A 25,716-nucleotide genomic window follows, 5' to 3' on the forward strand; every position below is an offset into this window, starting at 1 on the left:
GATTGATTTGTAATTTTAGTCCCTGTGGGATAGACTAAAGACTCCTTGTTGTTACTCCCAAGCCCCTTCAGAAATTGAGCTGTGCCTCCAGGCTCATTTCCTAACAAGTCCTCCAACTAAGGAACACTTTGTCTAATAATCAGCAGCAAATCCTTAGAGCCAGCATGCATAGCCTGTCTTTAGTCAATCTCCTTCTTCTGCCTAGGATGCACTTTCTCTTCACCTCCATGTCTTCATGGAGAACTTCAATTCATCCAAGACCTGGCCCTAAGTTCTCTTCAACTATAAATTGTATCAGAGCCATACGTTTATATGTCATTAGCTGCTTGTGGGTACCAGCCAGTATTCATGCTTATTTCTCTCCTTTAAATTTCATCTGGTATTTTCCCTTGGTCTGCTTTCTATTCTTTGGTAAATCTCAGACTCTTTCCTCTGGCTCTTCCCTTTGCCTAGAGATTCTTTCCCTGTCCCCATATCTGTTCTTCACAGGATGAGCTCAGTCAGCATTCAATTTCCAGCTCAAATGTCACCTCTGCAGAGAAAGAGTCCTTACTGTTTCAGATCTAAAGTAGTCCCCCCTACCAACAGCCTTCCAATCATTTTCTTACCCTGTTTCATTTCTGCTGAAGCATATCTCACCATCAGAAATGATCATGTTTATTTCCATGTTTAGTTGTTCCTCTTCCCAGTTCGCCCTTCATTCGAACACATTCCTCTCCCTGGCATGCAGTGTGACCTTGTTTATTCATTCACTCATGTAGCCCTAGTGCGGATAGCACTGACTGACTATAGTGTCAATGAATATCTTTGGAACTAGTGTATTATGTGTAGTGTTTGCAACTATAGGAATGGGTGTAAATCAGATTATTGCATGAATATAGGTTTCCTGACGAGTGAAAATAAAAAAAAAAAAAAACAGGCATCCTATTCAACCTCCCCTTCCTTCCTACCTCTCTAGCAACTGTGTTGAGTCATTATTTGAATGTTTTTGCCTTTTGTCTTTCACATCTGTCTTTACATGTCAAGAATGCATTAAGGCCTAACTTTTTGATGGCTTTTTAGAGCATAGATACTGGAGCCAAACTGTCTAGGTTCAAGTCCCAGTTCTGTCTTGGGACAGAACTATGACCTTGGACAAGTCATTCAACCTTTTTGTGCTTCAGTTTCCACATCCAGACAATGATGCCTGCCTCGTGGAATTGTTGAGATGATATGCAAAACATTCAGAACAATGCCTGGCCCTAGAAAGCACAATACGTCGTTAATAGTTTTTCCATCCTGTGGAGACAGGACACAATTGAAAATTCCAAATAAAAGGAGTATTTGTCCCCAAGATGTATAGGATGTGGAAAGTTTGTGAGACAGAGAAATGAGAGCAGCAAGACATTTGCTTTCAGGAATTCAAAACAACATAGTTTATTAATTTCACATTTATTTTTTATATACATTCATAGGAAATCTTGAAGTTACTTAGAGAACCTTTTTTTTGTTGAATGTTATAAATTTTATTTCAAAATAGTTTAACAAAACTGATTTTTAAAAATTAAAATTAAAATCCATTATATCAAAATCTCGAGCATTTAACAAATTCTAAAAACCATGATTCAAGTCAACAATTCTGTGTTTTGAGATCTGGTGGGTAAACATGATTTCATTTGTCTATGAAAAATTTACTTTGCTCCTTTCTGGCTTTTTCAAGGGTTTCAAAAGTAATCATTCCTTTTGGCAACTGCAACTTACTCTCTTCTGTTTCCAGTATGTGTTCGGCTTCACCTTAAATAAAGCAGACATACACAAGGTGACAAAGGAGTCTCAGTATTTCGTGAGAAGGCCTACTTGCTATGTTCCAGTGACAAGCTACAGTACTGTGTGGAGGGATCCTCCCAAGTCTTAAAGTTAAATATTTCACCCATTGTCCTCAGAAGTGACTTCCCAAAAGAAATGTTAGAGTAGACATACACAGCTATGAGCTAAGGAAAGGTAGGCCATTAAGATAGGGTTAAAAGACCACACTCAGCAGGAATTTATAAATAGGAACAAGAACTTCACTGAATAACAGAAACCTATAAGTTCCCATATGATAAAATATTATGTTCACTTGAATTTTGCAGAATAATAGACGCCTATAAGTTCCCATACAATAACAAGGCGTTTTGTCCAAACCGTTTTCTCCCCAGGAGGCCAAAATAAATCAAGCCAGATGGCCCAGCCAGGATATAAGTCAACGACATCCTAGACTCATAGTTTCTGCTTTCCTTAGGTTAAACCAACCGTGTCCAGAGCCTGCGCAGAAGGGAGAATAAATCACAACTGACCACTATATGACCTTACTTTGAGCGCACTTGACTTGCATGGGCAAAAATAGTTAACTGAGCATGCGCCTGCCCTCAAAATTCACAAGGCGCAGGCGTAAGACTTCCCACGTATGGGCACATACTGCGCATGCCCTATCCCCGGAGCCGGAAGTACCCTCTTCCTCATTTTCTGTATAAACCCGCACACTTTGCTTCTCTTGCTTCTCGGAGCACTCAGTCCTCTACAGAGGTGCCTGTTTAGACTTCTCCCAGTGTACTCTGCTTAATTGCTTGTGCTTGCTACTATTTATCTACTGTCTCTTCTTCGAGCGACCGACCTCCACGCAAATCTTTCATGGAGGACTCAAGGACCGAGCCCTGGACTCTTACACAACGCGGACAGACATCTGATTGCCGGTAACAGAAACACAGTGATGAATTTTGAAGACTCAGAGAGAGACAGAAATCAGATGCCAGGGATTTTATTTGACAGAAGAAAGCATTTAAAAATATAGAAGAGAAAGCATACCAAGTAATATTTTTTTTTTCCTTAAAGGATAATAAGTATTAGTTGTGTTTGGAGGGGTTTGAGGTAGAGAAACTGCATATAGTCCCCTTCCTATTGCCCCTTAATATATCACAGGTGACATGAGAGAAAATAAAGTTTACTAAAATTCTAAATTTTCAGGAAAGCTATTTGACCTGAAACTATTAGTGAATACCCAAAATAATATTTGTTCTTTAGTCTGTATATATACATACAGACACTTATATACACTTTAATAAACAATTCCTCTTTCACATAACAGCTAGTAATTTCTTGGGCCATTGATTTGCCAAATTTTATCGTTAAAGACTAATTAGCAAAATTAATAAAAAATTATAATGCACATTGATATTTCATAAATTTTGGGCATAAAGGTAAATGTTTTAAGTTCTCTTTTAGCACAATTAATTTATAATACAAACACAACAGAGCAGACTACAATTTTCAAATATTACAGCATTTCGACCATTTTTCCTCTGTCTTAAATAGTAAGTAAAGATCATTATAACTTGTATATAATTAAGCAGGCCACTGATGACAGACTAAATGTTTCCATGTAAGAGTGTCTTGCATACAGCAAATCTCAGTATGTATTTACAGAATGCTTGATGATCAATTCAGTCAAACACGGATTGTATATCTTGAAGTCATCACTAGTTAATAGGGCTAAATGTTAACTTAAAACTTTCTAATATGGTGAGTTTTCTGGTGGATTATAAATTTGTATTTTTTTAAAATAAGAAATTCCTACAACATGCCTTGAAAGTTTAAAATTTTATGGACCTGTAATAAAAGTACTTCCACAATGTATAATCAAAATGGTTATCTTGGGGTTGATATTAATTATAAAAAAAATCCTAAAAAATAAACTTGCTCTTACTAGTAATATGTTCCGTTGTGTAAGAGTTGACCAATCTTAATAGTACATATTAATTTTTATGAGGCATTGAGAATTCTAATGTCCATATAAACAATGAGACATAGTTGAGCTCAGACTAATGAATTCTTAAGCAAATGAGTAATATGAAACTGAGCTGGTTATTGAAATGAGTTTCAACATTAACAAATCAGTTGTATATAGTTAATGTCCAGCTTAAAATGGTATTGTACTCAATTTTAAAATTAATTTGTAGGTCAGCATTTTAGAATTCTGAATACATTTTCCATATAAATCAATTTCTAGGCCAACAAAAAATCATTTAGCGCACAATATAGATGAATTATTATACCAATAATATTTGACTACAAAGGACATTTTAACTTAATATCTATATGGGAAACATTATTTCCATTTTCAAGTCAGAATTTTTAAGAACATATAAACCCTTTTAGGTGCAGGAATGAGATGTTCTCCCTACTCTCCAGCCTGGACCTCCTCCTTTCCCAACCAAACCAGTCCCCACAGAGCTTCAAGGGTGGACTCATAGCTCAAGAGAGAACAGGAAGGCAAAAATGAAGACTTGAGAAATTACTGTTTCCAATATGCTCTGGGTTGAAGGCTTGAAAAAGGGGGACACAGGGATCGTCAGTGAATGTGGAGAGAATTTGGAAGATGTGGCTATCTTAGACTAATAGGAAATTCTCTTCTTGGAGAAAAATTGCTTCTGTGTGGCAGCAGTGCTATTTGATAGGGCAGTAAGAGCCAGGGTTCTGTGAGAGCACACAGTGCTGGTGAATATTTAACAACCAGCTCTCTGGGGAGAAAAAATGTATGTAAGTTTATTAGATATGTGAGTTTATTATAAACATTACTTGTGTAAGATATATGTAGCACACAATTTATAAATAATAAAATGTAGAATACATTGTATCATAAATTCCATATAGCAAATTGATTCTCTCACAGAACATTTTCACTGATTTTTGCTGAACTCTTATATCCATAGCTAACCTATAGTAGCAGATGAGGAGAGTATAATTCCAATATGAATGATGGTTGGTGTTTTCATTCACATTAATGAGTAGGACAAAAGTGAAACAATGCCACATTTTGGAACTCTACTCATTTGAAAATGATGTAAACAACTTTTTTGAATCAGGTAACAGTTTTTAAATATTGGGAGAGTATTTCCTCAATTTTTTGTGCTGTTCACAGTGTAATGGCTATGGACAACACACTTTTAAGCATAATCTGCATTATCAACATATCCTTCATCACTATCTTAAGTCTAGAACATGAGTTGGCAAACTTTTTTAAAGGGCCAGACTGTAAATATTTTAGACTTTTGAGGTCTTTTGTCTCTGTTGCAAAGACTCAGCTCTGTCTTGGTAACAGGAAAGCAGCCACAGATGATTCAGCAATGAATAGGCATGTCTATGTTCCAATAAAACTTTATTTTCAAAAACAGGTGGGCAGCCCACAGGCCATAGTTTTCCAACCCCTCATCTAGACAATAAACAACAAAAAAAGTCAAACTTTGATTTGGCATTTGCAGATTTCCACAGTGTAAATACTCCCTCCATGATCGACTTCAAGGTACCAGTGGGATGTCACTGAAGTCAGAGTTGTATCTGTATTTTATTGTGCCTGTATATTGTATCTGCATTTATACCATACAGATAGAATAGATATTCATAACTTAAGACTATAGCTAATAGTAAAATAATTAGAAACTGATGAGTTTTAAGTATTTTTACCATTGTTTTTAATAGAATTTTTAAATAATATATCTCCTGTAAGTTTATATAATTTACTTTTTGATAATTATGTTTAACAACCAGCTTACAAAATTCCTGAAAATTTGACAGTTGGTTCTTGTGAGTGGGTCTGAGCTGGCTCCAGATTACCACAGTATGAGAGTAGAAATGTTGATCATTGGGTGCTCAGGAATAAGGTCTTATCGGATTCTTAATTCAAGGGATCAGAAAAAGGAGGAGATCCTTTAACCAGATAATGAATCAGAAATAGACTCTGGTTTAACAAAGACTTACCTTTCATTCTTTGTAGAAGGGTTCCATAGCCTAAATCATACTGGTAGATAAAGACAAAGCTTAATGGAACAAGAGGAACGAGGAAGGCTGGCTTCTTCCTTTTTATTGCTCTGGTTCAAGAACAAAGAAGAATGAGTATCAAGAAATAACCTGTAAATAGATATCTCTATACTCAATAAAAAAAATTCACCTGCTTTTTGAAAAAAATGTCCTTCATTTCAAAGGTTACTTAATTCATGAGTCTCCTTTGAAAATAAGATTTTCTTACCTATAACCCCTCACCAGATTCTACAGTTCTCACGGGCAGGGTTTGTGACTTGCTCATCTTTATTTGATGATGAGCCTCAGATTACTCATTTTATAAATAGTTAAGTATTGCTATCTATCCTTTTAGGGATTGTGGAGATAAACTTATAGAAGCCTCCTTCTATCTTGTGTCAAGTCAGTCTTCTTTCTAACTAATTAAATAGAGAAAAGGACAGAAGAAATCTAAGAAACTAAAGGCAGAATTGACTATTACTACCGTATTTCTGCAGAGTTACCATTGAGGACTAAGCTATAAATGAGTTACTCTGTTCACATGATACAGTATTTGGACCAAAGTCCTATCTTGGCCAACTTAATATGATGATGGTTAAGACAATAGAAGTAAATTATTTAAGAAAATTTAAAAGTAAATAACAAACATACCCAGCTGTTAAAGAGACTGCTGCAAAGCTAAAAAATGTTCCAAAATATTTGAGGAATTCTCGAGACCAAGCGATCTGCATGGCCATTTGTCTTTCTCTCATTTCATTCTGCATCATTAGCTGCCTTTCTAGCTGAGGACAAAATAAAGTGTGGTTACTCATCTTTTATATTTGAGCACAGAGTTAATAATTTGCTTTTCCAGTGAATTTTTACTTTTTAATTGCTTTAATTCATTTTTTTTTTTTTTTCCTCAATAGACTTTTACGAAAGTCCTCTGGACAGCTATCCCCAATTGTCACTTTGGCAATGAAATCTTCCTGAAATATGTACAGAATATATATGATATTCTTTTTCTGTGTCCTGAAATATTGAACACATGTGGTCTGGAGGTTTTATCCAAGCCTAAAATACATGTTCAGCTTATTATATCACACATGAGGAAAGATCTATGTGCTTATAAATGAAGGTGCATCATGTTGGCCTTTGTTACAACTTGCACTGAAATCATTTTGCCTTCCAAATCCATCCAACTCCAAATTGAAATTCATTTGAAGTATCAGGTCCATATCACTATGATATAATGGTAGAGGAGTATTATTTTGAGACATCAACAGAGATTTTTCTTTGTTACAATTTTACTGTTGCCTCAAGTCCTTTGCTACTTTAGTCAGTGTCTTTCACTGCTTTGGAGTAGAAACACACAGCCCAGCCCAGAAGACAGACTGAGACTGGATTTCTAAATGGATTTTTAGAAAACACAAGAGAAGCAACAATCTGAAAGTCTCAGCCCATTACTTTGAGAGAGTCAGATTCTTGAGAGAACAAAGTTGTTTTTTACTCTAAAATCTTGGCATGGTGTATTATTAGCAAAGCATAGAGGGTAGTAAACATAGAATTCATGATCTAAACCAGGGGTGCCCAATCCCTGGGCTGTGAACCAGTACCGGTTAGTGGACTATTAGGAACTGGGCCATGCAGCAGGAGGTGAGTGAGCAGCAAGCAAGTGATAGCTTCATCTGTATTTGCAGCCACTCTCTAGCACCACTGCCTCAGCTCCACCTCAGATCATCAGGCATTAGATTCTTATAGGAGCACTGGTTTTATTGGAGTGACATTGGTTAATTATATAGGTTTCAAATGTACAATTCAATATTATGTCACATGTATACTGCATTGTGTGTATACCACTCAAAGTTAAATTAAGCTACCAAATAACCTGCAATAATTCTCATTTTGTTTAAACTACTAGTTGGAAGTACATCTACTTGCTTTATGAGGTCCACATCTAAAACCTCCTTTTACATTAGAAAAGTTAGATAAAATTATATCATATTTAAATGTGTACATTTAATCAAACACATCTGTTTATTTAAACATACATATTTAAACACATAGAAAGAGAGCAACAGAGAGCAAGCACATGAGCACATGCACATGATCACACCAAATCATAGTATTCAATGGCAGTTTTTCGTCTAATGAAATGCATGAAGTGGACAAAACCAATCCCATTCTCACTTTACTGTACACCCCTTGTTTCTAAACATTTTTCATTCTTCCTTTTTATCTATCACAATAGGCAGATTTTTCTTAATAGTTATGTGTTTGGGGTTTCTACTTCTTGAAAATGACCATTCTTAAAAAAGTTCAATTGATGTATTTATTAAAGGGACATACCAACGAAATTACTCAGGAAGGAATTAATGTTAACTTTTTAAAAAATCTAACCTAATAGAATTTCCTCTGCCTTTAATTTCCCAAAGCCTTCAACTATGCAAATATGAAATACTAAAAATATGGAGAAAACATTCAGCTAAAATACATTCCTAACCACCCCTTATGGTGGTATTAATTTTTATTATCATATATATGGAAAAAAACTTTTACCAAAAGCCAGTGAGTAGATTAGCAGTTGCTAATGTTAAGGTACAGGGTCTACAGCTATAGCTCTCGCTGTGCTTTGTTTGTACATATTATAAAGATATAGATAATTACGGAAAGATTTTTCAAGAGAGGACAATCACCTATAATTACCCATTCCAACATAATTTCTTCAGCTTTGAAGTTTTCATGTTCAGATTTTCCTCAGAACAAATATGGCTTCAAATGAGTATTTTTCTTTTTGGATATATAATTGAAAATATTTTATGCTACATAATGTGGCATCCAAGCCATGTACAGCGACTTAAAAATCAAGTGAATGTGCCCATACATACCAAAAATTCAAATTCTAAATTATATAATTATATTATCATTAATGTAATAAATCCAAAATTTAATGGCTCACATATTTCTTTTAACTTATCATCAGTAAATATACTTGAACTGAATATAACCATGACCTTAAAATTAACATCGTTAATTTAGCAAATAAATTCAAAGAGAACAAAAAGTTTTTCTTTACTGAAAATGATCTGTTTGTTCTTTCAAGCACTACATGAAATAATGTGAACCATTTCAGAACATATAAATACTATAAAACTACTCAACTTTGTCTTTTCATCTTTATATCTTCATTGACTGGCACAGGGCCTGGTATAGTGTCATTGCTCAATAAGCATTGAATAACTATATCAGTAACAGAATATTCTCTCTGGGATCCTATCTTTCATATAAACATTAATAAGAAGCAAATTCATGCCTAAGTTTAAGGACAAGTATAGAAGTGGGGTATTGGGAGACTTGACCTTCAAAAACCCTAGAAACCAAGTTAGGTAGATCATAAAATAATTGAGTTAGAATTTCTAAATTATGTTTTGACTCTAAAACCTTATTTTTCAAAGGAAAGAAAATTTGCTATTGCAGGAGTTGACTGTCTCTCTCTCTCTCTCTTTTTTTTGGGGGGGGGGGGGTGATTGATATGAGCAATTGTTTTTTAAACACCTACAGCACCTGGTATAGTTAGTACTTGGTGGTCTCCCATCCAAGTACTAACTAACCAGGCCCAACCCTGCTTAGCTTCCAAGATCAGGCTTGTTCAGGGTGGCATGGCATTAGACGATATGAGCAATTAAGGCTATCATTTTCAAGTACAAAAGTTAAATGTCTTTTATCTACTCTGTGCAATAGCCATCGCTATAAATTCAAACATGGAAATTAGAAGCTCACCAAAAATATGAAGAAATAATTTAAGCAATAAGAGGTTTATAAGTAGGAAGGGTTGTAACAAATATGTTTTAGAGTATGCTCTCTATAAAACTACATTAAATTTTTCATCTCGAAACTTTATTTAATGTGATTGTTGCATTGCATTGGGAATATAGCAGATCCACAGTAGAAAATTTAAATGGTTCACATTTAGTATAGTAGCCTGTATCCCAGAGAAAGATTAGAAATAGCTCCGGAATACCAAATAAGCTTCACAAATGAACAAGAATATTTTATCTTCATAAAGATAGCCTTTCATCTAAGGACCAATATGTACCCCTCATGGATGAAATAAATCAGCTTGATGTTATATTGTTAATTGTTAGATGGCTGAAGAAACTGGATATGTGGAAGCTAGTATTTATTTGCTTAACTTTGCACTAGATATGTACATAAGTTGTGGTTTTATAATTCTCTATAGTTCCAGTATCTATATCTGAAAGGAAACATGAATTTTATTTAAGGAGTAGCTGCTCTATTGTAAATTCCATGTAACCTACTTGAGTTCTAGGTCTTTTCTCTTTTGTCAGTATAGGCACTTCTCATTTCATTTAATTATACACCCAAGATAGGAATTGAAAATTAAATTACCAACTAGTAAGAGAGTTCAACTGAGCTTAGAACAAAACCTGACCTGAAATTTAAATTTGTAATTTTAGCATGTATCTCATAGTTCTTGGAACATCACAGTAAATCTACAATAACCAGACACATTGTTAGTTTAATGAATATTAATTCAAAAGTCTATTTTTAGTGTTAATGATAAATGCAGATATCGTTTAAACTAGATAGTTGTTAATAACAATAAACATGAATGTACTCATTATTTTGATTGCATGGTGTTGACAGGAGGTAGAGAGAGCACACTCTCTCAAAAGAGTTTAACAGAAAAATTTACCGAAGGGACTGTACTGATTGTGGGCAGGGTTTACAGTAACCACAAGGGATAGGAAGGTTCCCTGGGGCTGACAGACAGCAGAAAGCTGTTAACTTCTAGAAGGAGAGGGCAGGAGGCACTGTTGATCAGAGCCCAGTGAGAGATGGAGCCATGGAAGAGACAGGGCCTGAAAAGACTATGGCTCCAGGAACCCCCTGCCACCTCTAAACCCATGTTCTAAACTCCTGCTGGTGCCGTCAGGCTGACTCCAACCTGAAGCCACAGGACAAGGGAGCCTGGGAGATGCAGGGCAGAGAAGGGCAGAGAATGGATCCAGAGTGGAACAGGGAGAGGGGATCAAAGAGAAAATAACTAACAAAGTGGTGACCTGATTTATGTGAAATAATGATTTGATTCTGAGAGAATGTTTTCAAAGTTCTAGTTTGGATCAGATCTCAAAGTCTTAGAAAGTATTGATTTTTTTTTTTTTTTTTTTTGAGAAAAGGTAAGATTTACTGAAAGTACATTTTAGAAAGAGATGGGGCCCACTAAGGAAGGCTGCAGCCCTGTGGAATTTAGGTGATAAGGAGGTAAGCTAGTACCCCCCAAAAGGAGGGGCGGGTTTCCGGCCAGGAATGCTGTAACCAAACTTTAATTAGAAATTATGGTTATGTACAAATCAGTATTAGTTGTGAAGTAAATCCTAAGTATTGAAATAGGTGTCAAATCTCTTGACAAGAAAAATTGGAAACAGGAAATATTTTTATTCAATGAGTAAAATAAAAGCATACTTTAAATTGCTGTTGTAGTCAGTCATATTTAAATACATGGTTCTTAAGAGAGGAACTATTCTCTCTCCTCTGCTGCCCCCCCACCCCCAGTTATTCTGAATCTTTCTAAATTTGTGCCTGTTCCTTTGCAATGTATATCACAAGTAAATTGGTATTTAGTGAACTCATTTTAAACTCAGACTTTTTTTTGTTCTGAAATTTCCTGGGGCGGGGGCAGGAGGGGGCGAAAAGCATAATGACCCTGAAATATCATCTGTGCAAAAGGAATGAACAAGAACCAATTCCTTTTTGTACCAAGGTAGGCACATAAAAATCTATGTCCTTTGGGTCATGCCACAAGAACCTTTTGGAATGACTTAGGTTCTGCTATAGCTCTAGAGGGGTCACTTGCAGATGTCTCTTAGAGGTTCAGGGATGAGCATTCTCAGCGAGATTGGGAGTGCCAGTGAGAGGCTGTGAGTCTGACAGGCTAATTGGCCCCCTGGTATCATTACCGGGATTGATGATTTAAACTGCTAATCATCCTGTAAGACGGGGGAAAAGAACTAGAAAAGCAAATGCTTGCCTACAGAACTGAAGCTATAGAGTTGGGGAAAGATAAAAAAAAAAAGAATGAAAAATGGAGAATAAAATTAGAGATGAAGAAAAAAGTAAAGTAGTAAGAGAGGAAAGTAGATAAATAGGAAAGAGGGAACATTTATTGAACATCTTCTCTGTCACACAAGCTAGTACTTGGGTATCCTTCTCCCATCTTAGTGATGAAATCGAAACTCACAGAGCATATGTCATTTATTTATTCAAGGTCATAAACCAGTAAGTGATGGAACCAGGGTTACCTCAGGTGTGTCTGACTCCAAATCCTGTCACTTTCCAGTGCACACAAAGAAAATGAATCTGTAGTCCTTAGCAGCCATATCCTGGCCTTAAATCCAGAGGGCAGCAGTCTGTGGCTCAGTTTTCCCTTCTAGATTTCCCACTGTGCCACCCCAACCTGCCTGGAAGTTCTGCTGTTCAGTCTCTTCCTGCTCTCCAGTCTTGCATATTTCAGAGTAAGAATGTCCCTCCATCATCTGCACTGCTAATAATTCCTGGCCAGATATGCAAGGAATTCAACTCTAAGAATATTTTTATAATCATTTATAGAAAATTTTAAAATTTTTCTTTTTCCATACACACACACCAACTGGTTTAGTCTGTAATTCATTTATGAATTCCTGGAAGAGATCAAAATTGACTCAAACAAATGGAAAAATACCCCCTGTTCTTGGATAGAATGACTCAATAGTTCTTATTAAATAAATTTATAAATGTATTCAGTCCCTATTAAAAAAATCAACAGACTGTTTTATAGAGTTGGACAAGTTGAACTAAAGTTTCTATGAAAAAGTAAACATGCAATAAACGTTGAAAAGGAAACACTGAAAAGATAAGCTACGACAATATAAACTTAATTAGGCATCAGAACATACTAAAAATCATCTATAATTAAGAGTGTGGTACTGGTATATGAAGCGACAAATTGGCCAGCTGAATAGCATGTCTAGAGACAGACCTAAGTACAGATTTTGTACAGATTTTGCTGAGAGCCCAAATCCCGATTTCCAAATATCATTCTCCAATGAAAGGAACCAAGACTCCTTGAATAAGTGGTTCATTCCAGGCTTGGGGCAAGGGCAGTATATATGGAATATCTTATGATCACAGAAAATAAGCAACTGAAAGGAGTCCCCAATAGCCTAAACAACAATTTAAGCCACGAAATAAATAATGATGGTTCTAGATCGTAACCCATAGAACAAAATGTCCATGAGACAATATTTAAATGAATAATTGAATAAATAAATATATGGAGAAGAGACAGTTTTTCAAGTGAATAAAAGTAGATGGAATGAAGGAGATAAAAAAATCACAATTAGGCAAATACCACAGTAATAATTGTTGCATGTAAGATCCTACCAATGGATGCTAAAATGAGTGGGCAGAAGATTGAGGAGAAGCAAGATATTAACAGTCTCAAAGTATCTACCCAAAGATATTTATCAGTTAGGAAAAAAAAAAAGTAACTTTACGGTAGATAAATATGATAGACACCACCTTAATCAAAGAGATCAAAGCTAACATTACCAGAAATGAGACATATCAACATCAGGTGTCCTCTGATATGATGTAGTCACAAAGATACAACAGCATTCTGTGGTCTTAGAATAATATGTAAAAAATGTACAATCTCAATCTATTCATGAGAAAATACTGGAAAAAACGCAAAGAGAGAGAGAACTACTAAAGAACCGACCAGTACTTATCAAAAGTGCTTATCATGAAAGCCAAGGAAAGAATCAGGAACTATTGCAGAGTGGAGACCAAGGAGACACAACAATTAAGGGCATTGTGAGGTCTTAGATTGAATCCTGGAATATAAAAGGGATGTTAGGAGAAAAACTGGTGAAATTTCAAAAAAATCAGTACTTTAGTTAATAGCATTGTACTGATGCTAATTTCCTGGTTTTGATCATTATAAATTGTTAATATCAGAGGAAGCTAAACAAAGGATATACATAAACTCTCTGTACTAGTTTGTAACTTCTCTGCAAATCTAAATCAACTGAAACATTTCTCAAAATGTGTATTCATTATTCTGCATTTAGTAAATTTATTCCAGAATAATGACACTTTGGATTGTTCCCCTTATTCTAGATATTAACAAGTCTACTTTTTTTCCTCTCTCTAAAATCCACCTTTACCACTGCCCTACGTTCTTAATTATCTTGGAGAAGAAAGCCTAACTGAAAGTCTTTTTGGAATATGGTGGGGTGAGTAAGTGAGTGAGTGTGAGTGTGTGTGTGTGTATGCACACACATATTATGAAGATTTATAAAGAGAACAATTATTTAAGCTATAGGATCATTTTTAATAGTTTTGTGCCCCAATCTCTCTATATACTAAGCATTCAGTAAATGCTTTACTGAGTTAATAAACAAGTAATCCCTGCCTTCCTCAAGCAATAAAGAACTAAAAATGAATTAAAATTCACTCTGATCAGATTTATGAAAATAAAATTATAATTGAGGGAGGAAAGGAAAAAAACTTTTTGATAGTCTATAACTTGATTTATTGGTTTCATTTAAATTTGTAAACAAACCTAAAACCTGTGTGTTCCCCTTGGAGGACTGAGCAGAGCAAAGGTCCTGGAACCTTGGAAAGGCTAGGAAGCAAAGGATCCACATGGTGGCTTGACCTTTCTTTGTCATTTGTTTACCTTTGTAGAAGTAAGTACCTGTTGCACCTGTGACCCTTATTAATTATTTTACTTTCAATTCCTACCATTTCTGAACACAGATAGTATACAGAAAATTAAGTCTTAAGAGGATTTATATTAATTCCTCTGAGTGACTGCAGACATGTTAATATCTTGTTCCACATATAATGAGACTTGCTGAACATTTTTTGTATTTAAAAATCCTTCCTGATACAGTTAACTTATTTCCATGTGTTCCAACTTTGGTATATCAATACAATGTAATATTAGCCATAAATAGGAATGAAATACACACTACAATATAGATGAATCTTGGCAAGATTATGCTGTGTGAAAGAAGTGAGACACAAAAGACCATATGTTATATGGTTCCATTTATATGAAATGTCCAGAATAGGCAAATCCATAGAGACAGAAAGCAGGTGAGTGGTTGCCAGGGGCTGGGGGGACGAGGAAGAATGGGAAGGGAGTGCTTAATGGGTATAGTTTTCTTTTGGAGTGATGAAAATGTTATGGAATTAAATAGTGACATTTAGCGAACTGTACACTTTAAAATAGTGAATTTTATGTTATGTATATTTTATCATAATAAAAAAAAATGAACCTCAGGAGAATGATTATAGATGAGGTAATATGGAGAGGCTAAGAACAGGTAGCGAGGATAGAGAAGATAACTATAAAACCAAGCACCAGAGTTAGGCCAATGTAGGTTTCCTTGTACCCACTGTCAGTGAACTTATATTGGTCATTCTACCTCTTTTATTCAAAGCACTTGCTGGTTAAGTCCCCGACACTTCTAGTTCTTAAACTAACTCTCAGTTGCTTATCCTTTACATACAGATATAGATGTGGTTGCTTTCCTATCCTCTTCAGTACCTACTCTACATTTTGGGTTCCTTGTTACCACAGGATTCTCTATAAAGCAAGCACTGTATTTTCTTGCTTTATTTCCTCTATCCTTTCCATTGAGGTGCCATTTATTGAGAAAAAGAGTCGAAGATCATAGTAGGTTAAAGATATTAGTAGGCATGGTGTTTCAATTGGGATTTTAAAAAAATCTTCCTTTTGAAGGACTTACAAAGATGTGTTGCTTTCCATCCCAGTGGTCCATTCCTTCCATTTGCAGAGTCCTGCCCAGTCCTCAGGGCTCTAAACCCTAAGAATGATGCTAGAAATTTAATCCCTTTAAATGGGGATCATTTAAGAACCAACCTGATCTTTCAAAATGGCTACAGATGAGTATGTTTTCCTCTAGGCTTCCCTTGAACCAGCTGAGTTCTAGGAACAGAATTCAAGTAGTTCTAGAGTTGCAAAGCTGCTTCAACCATGTTGATCTATATTCCCTTTGTCTCCTTCCTTGAAATGAGAAGATGAATAATAAAGTACATCCTGATCGACAAGGAAAAACTAATCTTAACCAACGCACATGCTGGCAGACCAATCCGCTCAGTCTCTGAACATTCCTGGACTTTCTTGCTAGGTAGAACAAGGATGAAGGCCCTGACCACCTTCACCTGGGCCATTTCTCAGGGTTGTGTTTGCAGTGAGCAACCTTGAGGGATGAAATAACCACTTACCATAAAAGTGGTAGATTCCCTGGCTCGCTATTCCTCAATTAAGACAGCAACTCACTACATCCACCTCAGCATCCAAGAAGCCCCACCTCCACCCCCTCCATGGGATGTGGGGTGCATAGAAAACATCTCATGTTCATTATAAGCATGTTCGTGCTCCTTGCTATGGTGTGAGTAACAAAGTCTTCAACTAGTATTTGTGAAACAGTAACAAGCTAACTTGCGAGTAGGTTAAAATCCCAGACTCTTCACAAGGCCTGCCTGTTTTGGTGACAAAGATGAGATGCCGATATAGAGAGCCATGGCATTCTGAAAGAGAAAGGATAAGAGCCCTCATTGGTGGGTTACTAGATGTGAAAAGACTTCCTGAGATCGAGTAGGAAAAGCTCTTGGCTAGGTGGTGGTGAGGGTGGGAGGGTTGAGTAAGGTTTTCTTACTGTCCTATGTGTTAAATGAGGTTGAGCAGAAAAGGTAGGGTCGAAACAGGTCACCTAGATGTGACACATTCTCCTCTGGGGAGGGAGGAAGGATGTTATCACCATGGGGCAACAAGCCCCAAACCCTAGCCAAAGGATATGTAGTATGGCTACGGCTGATGGGTCAAGGGGTCCCCAAAGCTGAAATAATGGTGTCAGCATTGAGGGGACAGAACTTTGGGTAGTCAAAAAGCATCGGAAACTTGCTTGTTGAACCCAGTGGTGGGGGGCCCCTTGAAACTGAAAGTAGATACAAAGGCTTCTGCTTACTCCCTCCATCTCTTCCCCAACTTCATTTGCTTTAAGGAAGAAGGATGAGTGTGCTGGGGGAACTTCAGGGAGGCAAGAGTGTTTATGGCTCTGTTGAATGGAGGTACCCAAATCTACTTGGTCCCGTGTAGCTGGAGGATGAGCTAAACAAAGTGCAGAGGATACAGGTGAGGACAAAAAAGGGGACACAAACTAAACCTGATAAGGTCAGGGGAAGCCTACATGGCAGGCCCCACAAACTCAGAGACCAAAAGTTACCACGCAGGATAGTCTGAACATAAAAATTCCTAACTAAAAGAGGGTCATGGTAGGTAGTCACGTCGTAGGCCTATGAATCCTTTGACAAAGGTCAATCTTTACCTTAAGCGAGCCTGCCTATTATCTTTTAGTATCTAAGATAAAATACCTTTGAAATGCCAGAATAATATTTTCCAGTGAGGTTCACAACCACTGCTCTAGAGCATGGGACCACAGAACTCATTGTTATCTTGTTCCATGCATACCATCTCTGTGTGCTGTAAATGTTAAGTTTTAACTCTCCTGTACCCACCAATGTAAAGAAGTATGTGTTTCTCTATTTTGCCTTTTTATCTAATTCCAGAGATCTCCCTGCTTTGCCTTCTCCTACTTGCTGGCCTACCACCAATGGATTTCATGTAAGCCCCTTTATGTCTCTTCTTTTTATTCTAATGTGTAAAATAAGCTACAAACCTACCATTCTCTGGAGCCTTTTCTCAATCCATTGAGATTTTGCTTTCGGGAAATTGTTGTCAGTTTGGTTTAAATAAACTCATAAAAATTCTCTACAGGTTTGGATATTCCTTACGTCGACCCAGGGCCGAGCAATGGCACCAGTAGAGGGTAAGGAATGATGCTTCTGAACCCTAGTCCTCTCCAGAGGGGGAGGGTACACAGGGGAGGAAGCAGCACCTGTTCTGGGATAAGGAACCAAAGGCCAAAAAGCTGTCCTCGCCCCTTTGCCCTCCCCAGTCTGCCCCACCTGGGAGACAACGTAATTTCCTGAAACTGTTAAGATAACCCCTAAAGTACCTATGTTAATTAAATGCATTCCCATAGGGGGAAAATGCACTGGAATTTAACTGATAGAGTCTGAATTAAGTGTGCCTTGAGGAAGGGAAATTAAAGTGGCCTTTGAGTTGCTTCAAGATACTGCAGTTGTGCCCCCCCACCTAGAAATGTATAATGAAATTGATGTTACTTGCTTATATTGCAAATATTTATACTGGTGAGAGGACACCCTCCCATTCAGGGATTCCCTGACCCCTTCCATTTGTCTAATACAGGACCCTGGACTGGTACAGGTCCATGGCCTGTTAGGAACTGGGCTACACAACAGGTGAGCAGCAGGCTAGCAAATGAAGCTTCATCTGTATTTGCAGCCTCTTCCCAGCGCTAGCATCACCGCCTCAGCTCCATCTCAGATCATTAGGCATGATGCCAAAAAGGTTGGGGACCGCTGATCTAGTAGAAACAATATAGAATCCCCAAAAGAAAATCACCACCTCTGTCCAGAGGCCATTGCCTAGTACATTGGCGCCACCTGCTGGGCACTAGCACCAAATACATCCTGTATTACTTTCTAGGGCTGCTGTAACAAAGTTTCACAAATTTACTGGCTTAAGCGACAGAAATTTATCATCTCAATTCTGGAGGCTGGAAGTCCATAATTAAGGTGTCAGCAGGGTTGGTTCCTTGTGAGGGTCATGAGGGAAGGATCTCTTCAGGCCTCCTTGGTTTGTAAATGGCCAACTTCATATTCACATGGCATTCTCCCTGTATGCATGTCTCTATGTCCGAATTTCCCCTTTTTATAAGGATACCACTCATACTGGATTAAAGCCTGTTCTAATGACCTCACTTTAGCTTGATCACCTCTGTAAAGATTCTGTCTCCAAATAAGGTCATATTCTGAGGTAGTGGGGGTTAGGACTTCAACATATGAATGGGTGTGGGGAATCACAATTCAACCTGTAACATACCTCTTTCAAAAATGTAAGGCCATCCTTGGCTTACTACTGAGCTCTTATTAAAAAGAATGGCTGATTATTGGAGGTCTTGTGATTCTCAGGCCTGACATCCCCATTTTGGGGTGAGTTACCTAGAATAAGATAACTACAAAGAAAGGGTCCATTTGCTGGTTAAATTAAAATATGTTTGAGAGCACGGCTGGCCTGGCCCTATTGTCATCTCAATTTTGCATAAAGTAGTAGCTACCCTTTTGGGAAAAACTTTATCCCCAATTCTGCCACCTGAAGCACAGCACCTGGCTCAGAGATTCTTGGAGTCACAGAGATTCTCCTAAATGCCTTGGCCTGGTCCACCTTTGATTCAGCCAAGCTGAAAAATGATGCTGCTGATAGTGTTCCTGAGAGTGTGACCTTGGCACTAGCTATGGTGGTTGCCGGGATCAGCGGGCAGAAGTCGAGGTTGTTCTGAAAGTTCCGGTCAGTTGGGCAGAGGGGCGTGTTGTCAGGAGGGGCCATCTGCCATAGGCCCTGAATGACCTGGCACAGTCTTGCAAGGTAGGCCCAGAGGGCAAGGCCCAGACTATTGAAGCTATTTCTCTGGGTTGTGTTTGCTGTGAAAAACCTTGAGAAATGAGGTAGCCTTCCCCAATTCCGCCAGCTCGCCACTCACTATAAAACAGTAGATCCTCCAAGCCCAATGTTTCTCAAATGTGCCACAAACTCACTGAATGCACAACCCCAATTTAAACCCATCTTTGTCACCTCTGTGAGATTTGAGGAGCATGAGGAATTGACACCAACCTCATGCTTACGCTGCTTGCTGAGCTATGAGTAATAAAGTCCTCCGTCTCTGACATAGGTGTCTCCTGAATTCTGCTAGCATCCACAATAGAGTTAACAGGCTAATTTGTTAGCTTGCTAGTAGGGGGAAATCCCAGATCCTTTACAGACCCTGACTTTATGGGGACTGATGTAAGAGCCGAAGCCCTGTAGTTTCCACAGATCTTGGACAGGGACTGAGTATGTAACATTCTTGGCTGGGTTGTATGCCTAATGTCTGCCCCCTTTCCCCCTAAATCGTTGGGCTGTTACAATAATTCAGTTGCCTATTCTTTCAATTGTTCCATTCCTCTAAAAGTTATTATCCTGCACAAACCACTCTTTTCACTCTTTAATAGTAGTGATAACCACGGCAACAACTAATATTTACAGAGAGACACTGTTCTCAGGACTTGAGGCATTATTCTGTATACTTTCTGTACACTAGCATTTTACTCCTCAAAATAACCTCCTGAAGGGGATACTATCACCTCCATTTACAGATGAGGAGACTGACTGAGGCACAAGTCATATAGTCAGTCAGGGGTAGAGATGGGATTCCAGCCCAGGCTGTCTGTCTTTAGTCCTCACTTCTAACCACTCACTGTATTGATCCACAGCAGGACCTTCTACTCCCAGGGCCATGAGATCTTTGACATTTTAGGAAGATAATTCCAGTCAAAATTTTAACACTTGATTTATTTTAAAATACTTTCTGACAACCTATATTAGGCAATTAGGCAATCTTCTACTTTGCTTTGATCTTTTCTATCCGGCCTTAAGTTTTCATACTCTGTATTAATTTCCTATTGCTATATAACAAATTACCAAACTCAGTGGTTTAAAATAACACAAATTTATTATCTTACAGTTCTGGAGGTTAGAAGTACAAAATGGGTTGGTGGGACTGCATTCCCTCTAGAGAGAATCCGTAGCCTTGCCTTTTCCAGTTTCTAGAGGCTGTCTGAATTCCTTGGCCTATGGTCCTTTATTCCATCTTCAAAGCCAGCAGCATAGCATCTTCTAACTCTCTCATTCTCTTCCCCTCTCTCCCTCCCTCTCTCACCTCCTTTCCCACTTCGCACTTCTGGTCCTCCCTCTCATCCCCCTTCCCACTTCTAGTCTTCTTGCCTCCCTCTTTCCTTTATAAGGACCCTTGTGATTACATTGGGCCCACCCAGATAATTCAGGATCTTCTCCATCTCAGGCTCCTTCACTTAATCACGTTGCAAAGTCCCTTTTGCTATGAAAGAAAAATAGTCACAGGGGATCAGGCAGGATTGGAGATTTAAACAAGCTCATCCACTAGATAATTAATAATCCATTTCATCTTGGCTTTGAGGATGAAGCTCCAAGAGCATTTTACCCTTTGGGGTTCAAAGAGAACATACTGATAGAACACATATGTTAGAAACTTTAACCACTGTAACTACATAAAAGCTTAATTATTTAAAAATGTACCTGAAGTCGAGCATTCATTAACGCAAACTCCTGTTGGTTTTTCATGTTTTCATTCAGAGATTTTGAAAATATAAACCCCATCTTGACCTAAAATATAAAAAAGCAAAGAGGCTTAAAACAATATTCTACATGCATCCTTGTATGCTCTGCTTTAGACTATTGTGAGCTTGTCACAACATAAAAATAAGAAAAAACTCTGACCTAGGAACACAGTGTGGATTCTAGTCCTTGCTCCTAACGAGCTGTCTGATCTTCTACAAACTTAACTGACTTGGTCATCATTTACTCACCGAAGACCAGCTGACTGAACTAGATGATTTCTAAAATCTTCTGTTCTATATTTCCTGATTTTGGTGTCGGGAGCCATTATGAGGCGCTGAAGGTGTCACGTAGCATATAGAAGTGTACTTTGCCCTAAAGGAGTTGCTGACCGTGCTTTGACCTTATATGCAAGAATGCTCTGTTTACCACAGTTTATGAGAACTAGAAAGATGTAGTGTTTAGTAAACAGCGGCATGCTGAGAGCTAAGCTTATCTCTCTGTGCTTAGATATAAATAGGCGGAGCTAAATAAACTCGAAGCTACAGTATTGACTGTTAGCCCTCCCGATCATCTCTTTTGTCTCTGTCCTTTTTCTTAATCCTCACTCCCCATTTCAGGCACTGATCAACTTGGCCGGCAGGCTCTGGCATTTTGCTTCCCCAAATCTTGAAGAACTGAAAACGGAAAAGAACTCTCTCTTTTGTGAGGGACAGGGAGGACACCATCCATCCTTTTACCTTCTGTACAGCTGGATGATAGGACCTTTGTTTCTGAGAGGAGTACTGAGAAGATGCATTGTGCACCTTGAGGACAGATTTCTCTGTGCTCCTTGCCGTTGTGTTTTAGGAAGTTTTAGGTGTCTCAAAGTCGCTATACTCCCCCTGTACTCCCTGCCCCTCTCCTACACACTCCCTATTTCCATTTACTCATTGCTGACATCCCTCTGCCGTCCTCCTCCAGCTTCACATTTGTTCTCTTCAGGCTACTACTGAAGTTCTCAAAAGGGAAAAACATAAGGATAATTAAATGTCCCGGGAAACACAATTTTTAAATGAATATATGGTATTGTCTATTTTATGTATCTCACCTAAGAAGTTCTTAGGTGGGCTGTCAATTCTAGGTAGAACAGAACTCCAGTTTTTGTTCTTAATCCAGCTAGTAGGTACAGATGAACTTCAGCTGATTTTACTTTCAGACGAACACAAAACTCAAGGAAATTACAACTGCTCTACCCTCCTCAACAATGTTGCTGATTCTGTCTGATAGGATGTTGAACAAGGTTGTAAAGCTTGGGCCAGAGTGGCCAGTCTTAATGCTTTCTACCCAAGATTCACAGTATTCTGTGGGAAGCCAGAAGAGCTTCTAGTTTCCATATCCTTATCAGAAAATCTTGGGTTCTGGTTAACTGGGGAGAAGTTGGGTGGGGGGCATTTCATGACAGGTGGAATGAGTTATCCCTGCAAATGGGGCTCCAGGTGAGTAGGAACTGCAAGCTGGACTTCAGTGGCTTCCTATATTCTGGCCAAAGACACACCCTAGAATTACAGGGGCTTCTGATCAGAATCAGCTTTAATGTTGGACACAGGAGGCCAAATCACACATCAGAGAGAAGAGGCCTTGAACAGGCCAGGGAGGTCGTGAGGTTTTCCCTTCCCCTCTGCCACTGCCCCACTCCATTCTGTGACAAGCGTTGGAGGCCACCCACTGAGAGTGGGGAGATCTAGCTTAAGTTCTCTCTGCAAACTCAGACAGTCTCACTCATGTCAACTGTTTCTAACAGCAAGCCAGAATCTGCCTGAAGGCAAAAGCAATATATTATTTATCTTGGCAGTCTTCTTGGTGTCTTTCTCATAAACGTTTGCAGAAAGAAGTGAGTGATACAAGAGAAAGCACAGCCACTTGCCATTTCTTATTTTTCTTCTGCATATAGGAGTGGACAACTGAATTTTTACATACGCTGCAAACATTTATAAACAATTGTCCTCAAACTCCATTCCTTCTCTCTCTCTCTCTCTCTCTCTCTCTCCCCCTCTCCCCCTCCACCTATGTCACAGAGCTGTGTCTTATAAAGGAGTGGGATCTCCCATGAAGTGCAGGGACAGTCCTCATGTCAGCCATATAGGAAAGGAAAACTATCTAGAAAGTTAGAATTTAAGCTTACCTCGTTCTGGACTTTGCTCCCAAGAGTTAAAGGTAGAACCCAAGCAGGGAGACGAGCTTCCCAGTGGTCCTCAGGGGGAGATCACACCTGAAAATGAGTGCATACCTTGTAAACTACACTCTGAAGTCCAGTATTTTCAACCTTCCCCATCCTAATAAAACCATTTTCCAAAGTCTGGGATGTTCCTTAGGGTGTCCAGAATACTCAGTCTTCTCTCTCCCGCTCACAAAACATATATCGGAAATGATGACTGTAGTTAATATTGCTGTTATGAGATATGCAAACCATCATGCTGTACGCTTTAAATGTATATAATGATGTATGTCAGTTACTTCTCAATAAAACTGGGGGAAAAGAAAATAAGCAAGAGTAATCTTGCAAGAGGAATAACTTTAAATTTACTATATAAGGTCTTTCGAAAATCCCAACACTTTATCATTGGTGACAAATGTCTTGATACTTATAACTTAGACACCAGTGTGTTTCAGAGGGATGAGAATGCTGATTTGAGTCCCTTCTTCCTTCCTTTTAACTTTGATTACTCCTGAGACCTAAAAAGGGCCCTTGATGCTCCAGCCCTGCTTCAGCTGTGCTATAGATGACAATGGGAAGGGGTATTTCTGAGGAGTGTTGGGGCTGCAAGTTCCAGGCAGCCTTCCTCGCGTCACCACTGGGCACCTGGATTTGATTTTAGTTTAAAAAGCAAATATAGAAAGGATAATCCTATGGCCCGTGTCATCAAAATTTCTGCGCTGACTCATTATGATCAAAGTATACATTAACTTCCCGCATTTATGACTGCTTGCATAAGTACAACCATTTTTTAAAAAAAGTCTTTGCGTTCCATTCAAACTAGGCCACTTCCCTTGCAAATTCCAGCCCGGAACCCACTTCCCGGGGGGGTTTTCCTGATTTAACCACACCCGAGCTGCCTAAACCTAATTACTGTAACTTGGGTACTTCCTGCATAGTGTGCTGATTTCCGTTGACAATGCTCTGACTTCTCCCTAACTCCATTACAATGTTACGGCAAAGGCCAGGAAGGAGTCCTTGCGCCTCGGGGCAGCAGGACGAGAGCCAAGGATGGGCGCTCACCTGGAGCGTGCGCCCAGCGCCGCGGGGCACGCGCCCTCTCCACCCGCGGCGCCGGCCCGCACGGCTGCCGCTCACTCACCTGGCGGGGGGCGGCACAGGCACCGGGTCACGGTGACCGTGGCAGAGACCTTCAAGCGCCGCGACCGTGGACCAGGACCGGAACTGGGCCTCGCCTCGTGGATTGGCTGACCGCCACAGCCAGTCAGCGCAGCCCTCGGCTTCCTTAAAGGGGCCGCGGGGCGGACCAAGGCCTACTGTGTTCTACGCCGGGATGCTGGGCAAGGGCAGGTCAAAGAGGCAAATTCAAAACCACTGATTATATTAACCAATGTTACCTCAATAAACTTAATTTTAAAAAAGAAAGAAAATGACCAGTCCATTAAAAAAAAAAAATTCAAACCGCAGCGACTCAGCTGTGAGACGTTGAGGGAAGGCAGAAGAAGCACAAGGACAATCTCACTTTAAGGGCCTCGGTGAGTCAGTCACCCAAGTACGTGAGACTTCATGCTCCTGAGCACTAAGCCTCCATAGACTTTAGTGAACTATCTCATGGTGACTCTCAGCCTCTTGCACCCCGAAGAAATTTAGTCTGGTATCCTACACTGAGTGCCTTAAAAAATTAAATTAAATTAAATTAAAGTAATAAAATAAATGAAATAAAATAAATAATAAAATAAAATCAATAAATAATATAAAATAAAGTAAATAAAATAAAATAAAATAAAAAATAAGTAAATAAAATAACAAAAAATAAAATAAATGAAATAAAATAAAATATGATATAAAATAAAATAATAAAATAAATTAAATATAATAAATAAAATAAAATGGAAAATGGTCCCTGAACTCTGATGAATAAAATGACCCTATTATATAGCCCCTTTCCTTTGCAGCTCTTCCAAGATACGACATCTGTTTGTGCCACCCAAGGACATAAAAAAAAACCCTCAGATCTCAGTGTTCATTCTTTTTTTCCTGCTCCTATGACAAGCATCCCTGGAAGGGCCGCACAGCTTGTCCCCGCAGTGTCCATCAAGTTTCTTCCAAGCAAACCTGGCAACAAGTGCGTCAATTTAGAATTTATTCTACCCCATGTCAACTCCCCATCTTCTTGCCTTCCAAGAACATGGGGAAAAAATACATCAATTAGGTTAAATTTTTTTTGTGGTTACAGCAGGCATTAATTATCTTCTTTACCAAAATGAAGCAAATGAGGATTATATGTGAAATACAGTGATGAATAACCAATGATTTTGCTTGAGAGCAACCTAACTACATTAGAAACAAACTAGGACAT

General features: G+C 38.5%; 2 protein-coding genes across 6 annotated transcripts in view; one reads left to right on the forward strand and one right to left on the reverse strand.

Annotated features, from left to right (window-relative positions):
* Positions 1-1,391: 1,391 nt before the first annotated feature.
* Positions 1,392-24,769, reverse strand: PLGRKT (plasminogen receptor with a C-terminal lysine). The gene is made up of 6 exons (XM_016138362.2): positions 24,499-24,769; positions 23,325-23,411; positions 21,122-21,208; positions 6,463-6,593; positions 5,773-5,882; positions 1,392-1,773 (listed from the first exon to the last, which is right to left on the reverse strand). Exons 3-6 carry the CDS (start codon positions 21,200-21,202, stop codon positions 1,652-1,654), a joined length of 444 nt encoding a protein of 147 aa, XP_015993848.1. The 5' UTR covers positions 21,203-21,208; positions 23,325-23,411; positions 24,499-24,769; the 3' UTR covers positions 1,392-1,651.
* The window catches only part of CD274 (CD274 molecule), a 47,444-nt gene continuing 24,181 nt past the window's right edge, over positions 2,454-25,716 (forward strand). Inside the window, exons 1-3 of one of the 5 annotated variants that reach the window (XM_036238768.1) lie at positions 2,454-2,711; positions 16,890-17,509; positions 17,663-17,714. The gene's annotated coding sequence lies outside the window, so the exon portion shown is untranslated. Of the gene's footprint in view, positions 2,712-9,358; positions 17,510-17,662; positions 17,715-25,716 lie in introns of those variants that run through there. The other 4 variants (XM_016138355.2, XM_036238769.1, XM_036238767.1 and 1 more) reach the window with 4 other exon arrangements.

The sequence above is a fragment of the Rousettus aegyptiacus genome, unplaced genomic scaffold (assembly GCF_014176215.1).
Source record: "Rousettus aegyptiacus isolate mRouAeg1 unplaced genomic scaffold, mRouAeg1.p scaffold_m13_p_3, whole genome shotgun sequence".
NCBI lineage: Eukaryota > Metazoa > Chordata > Mammalia > Chiroptera > Pteropodidae > Rousettus > Rousettus aegyptiacus.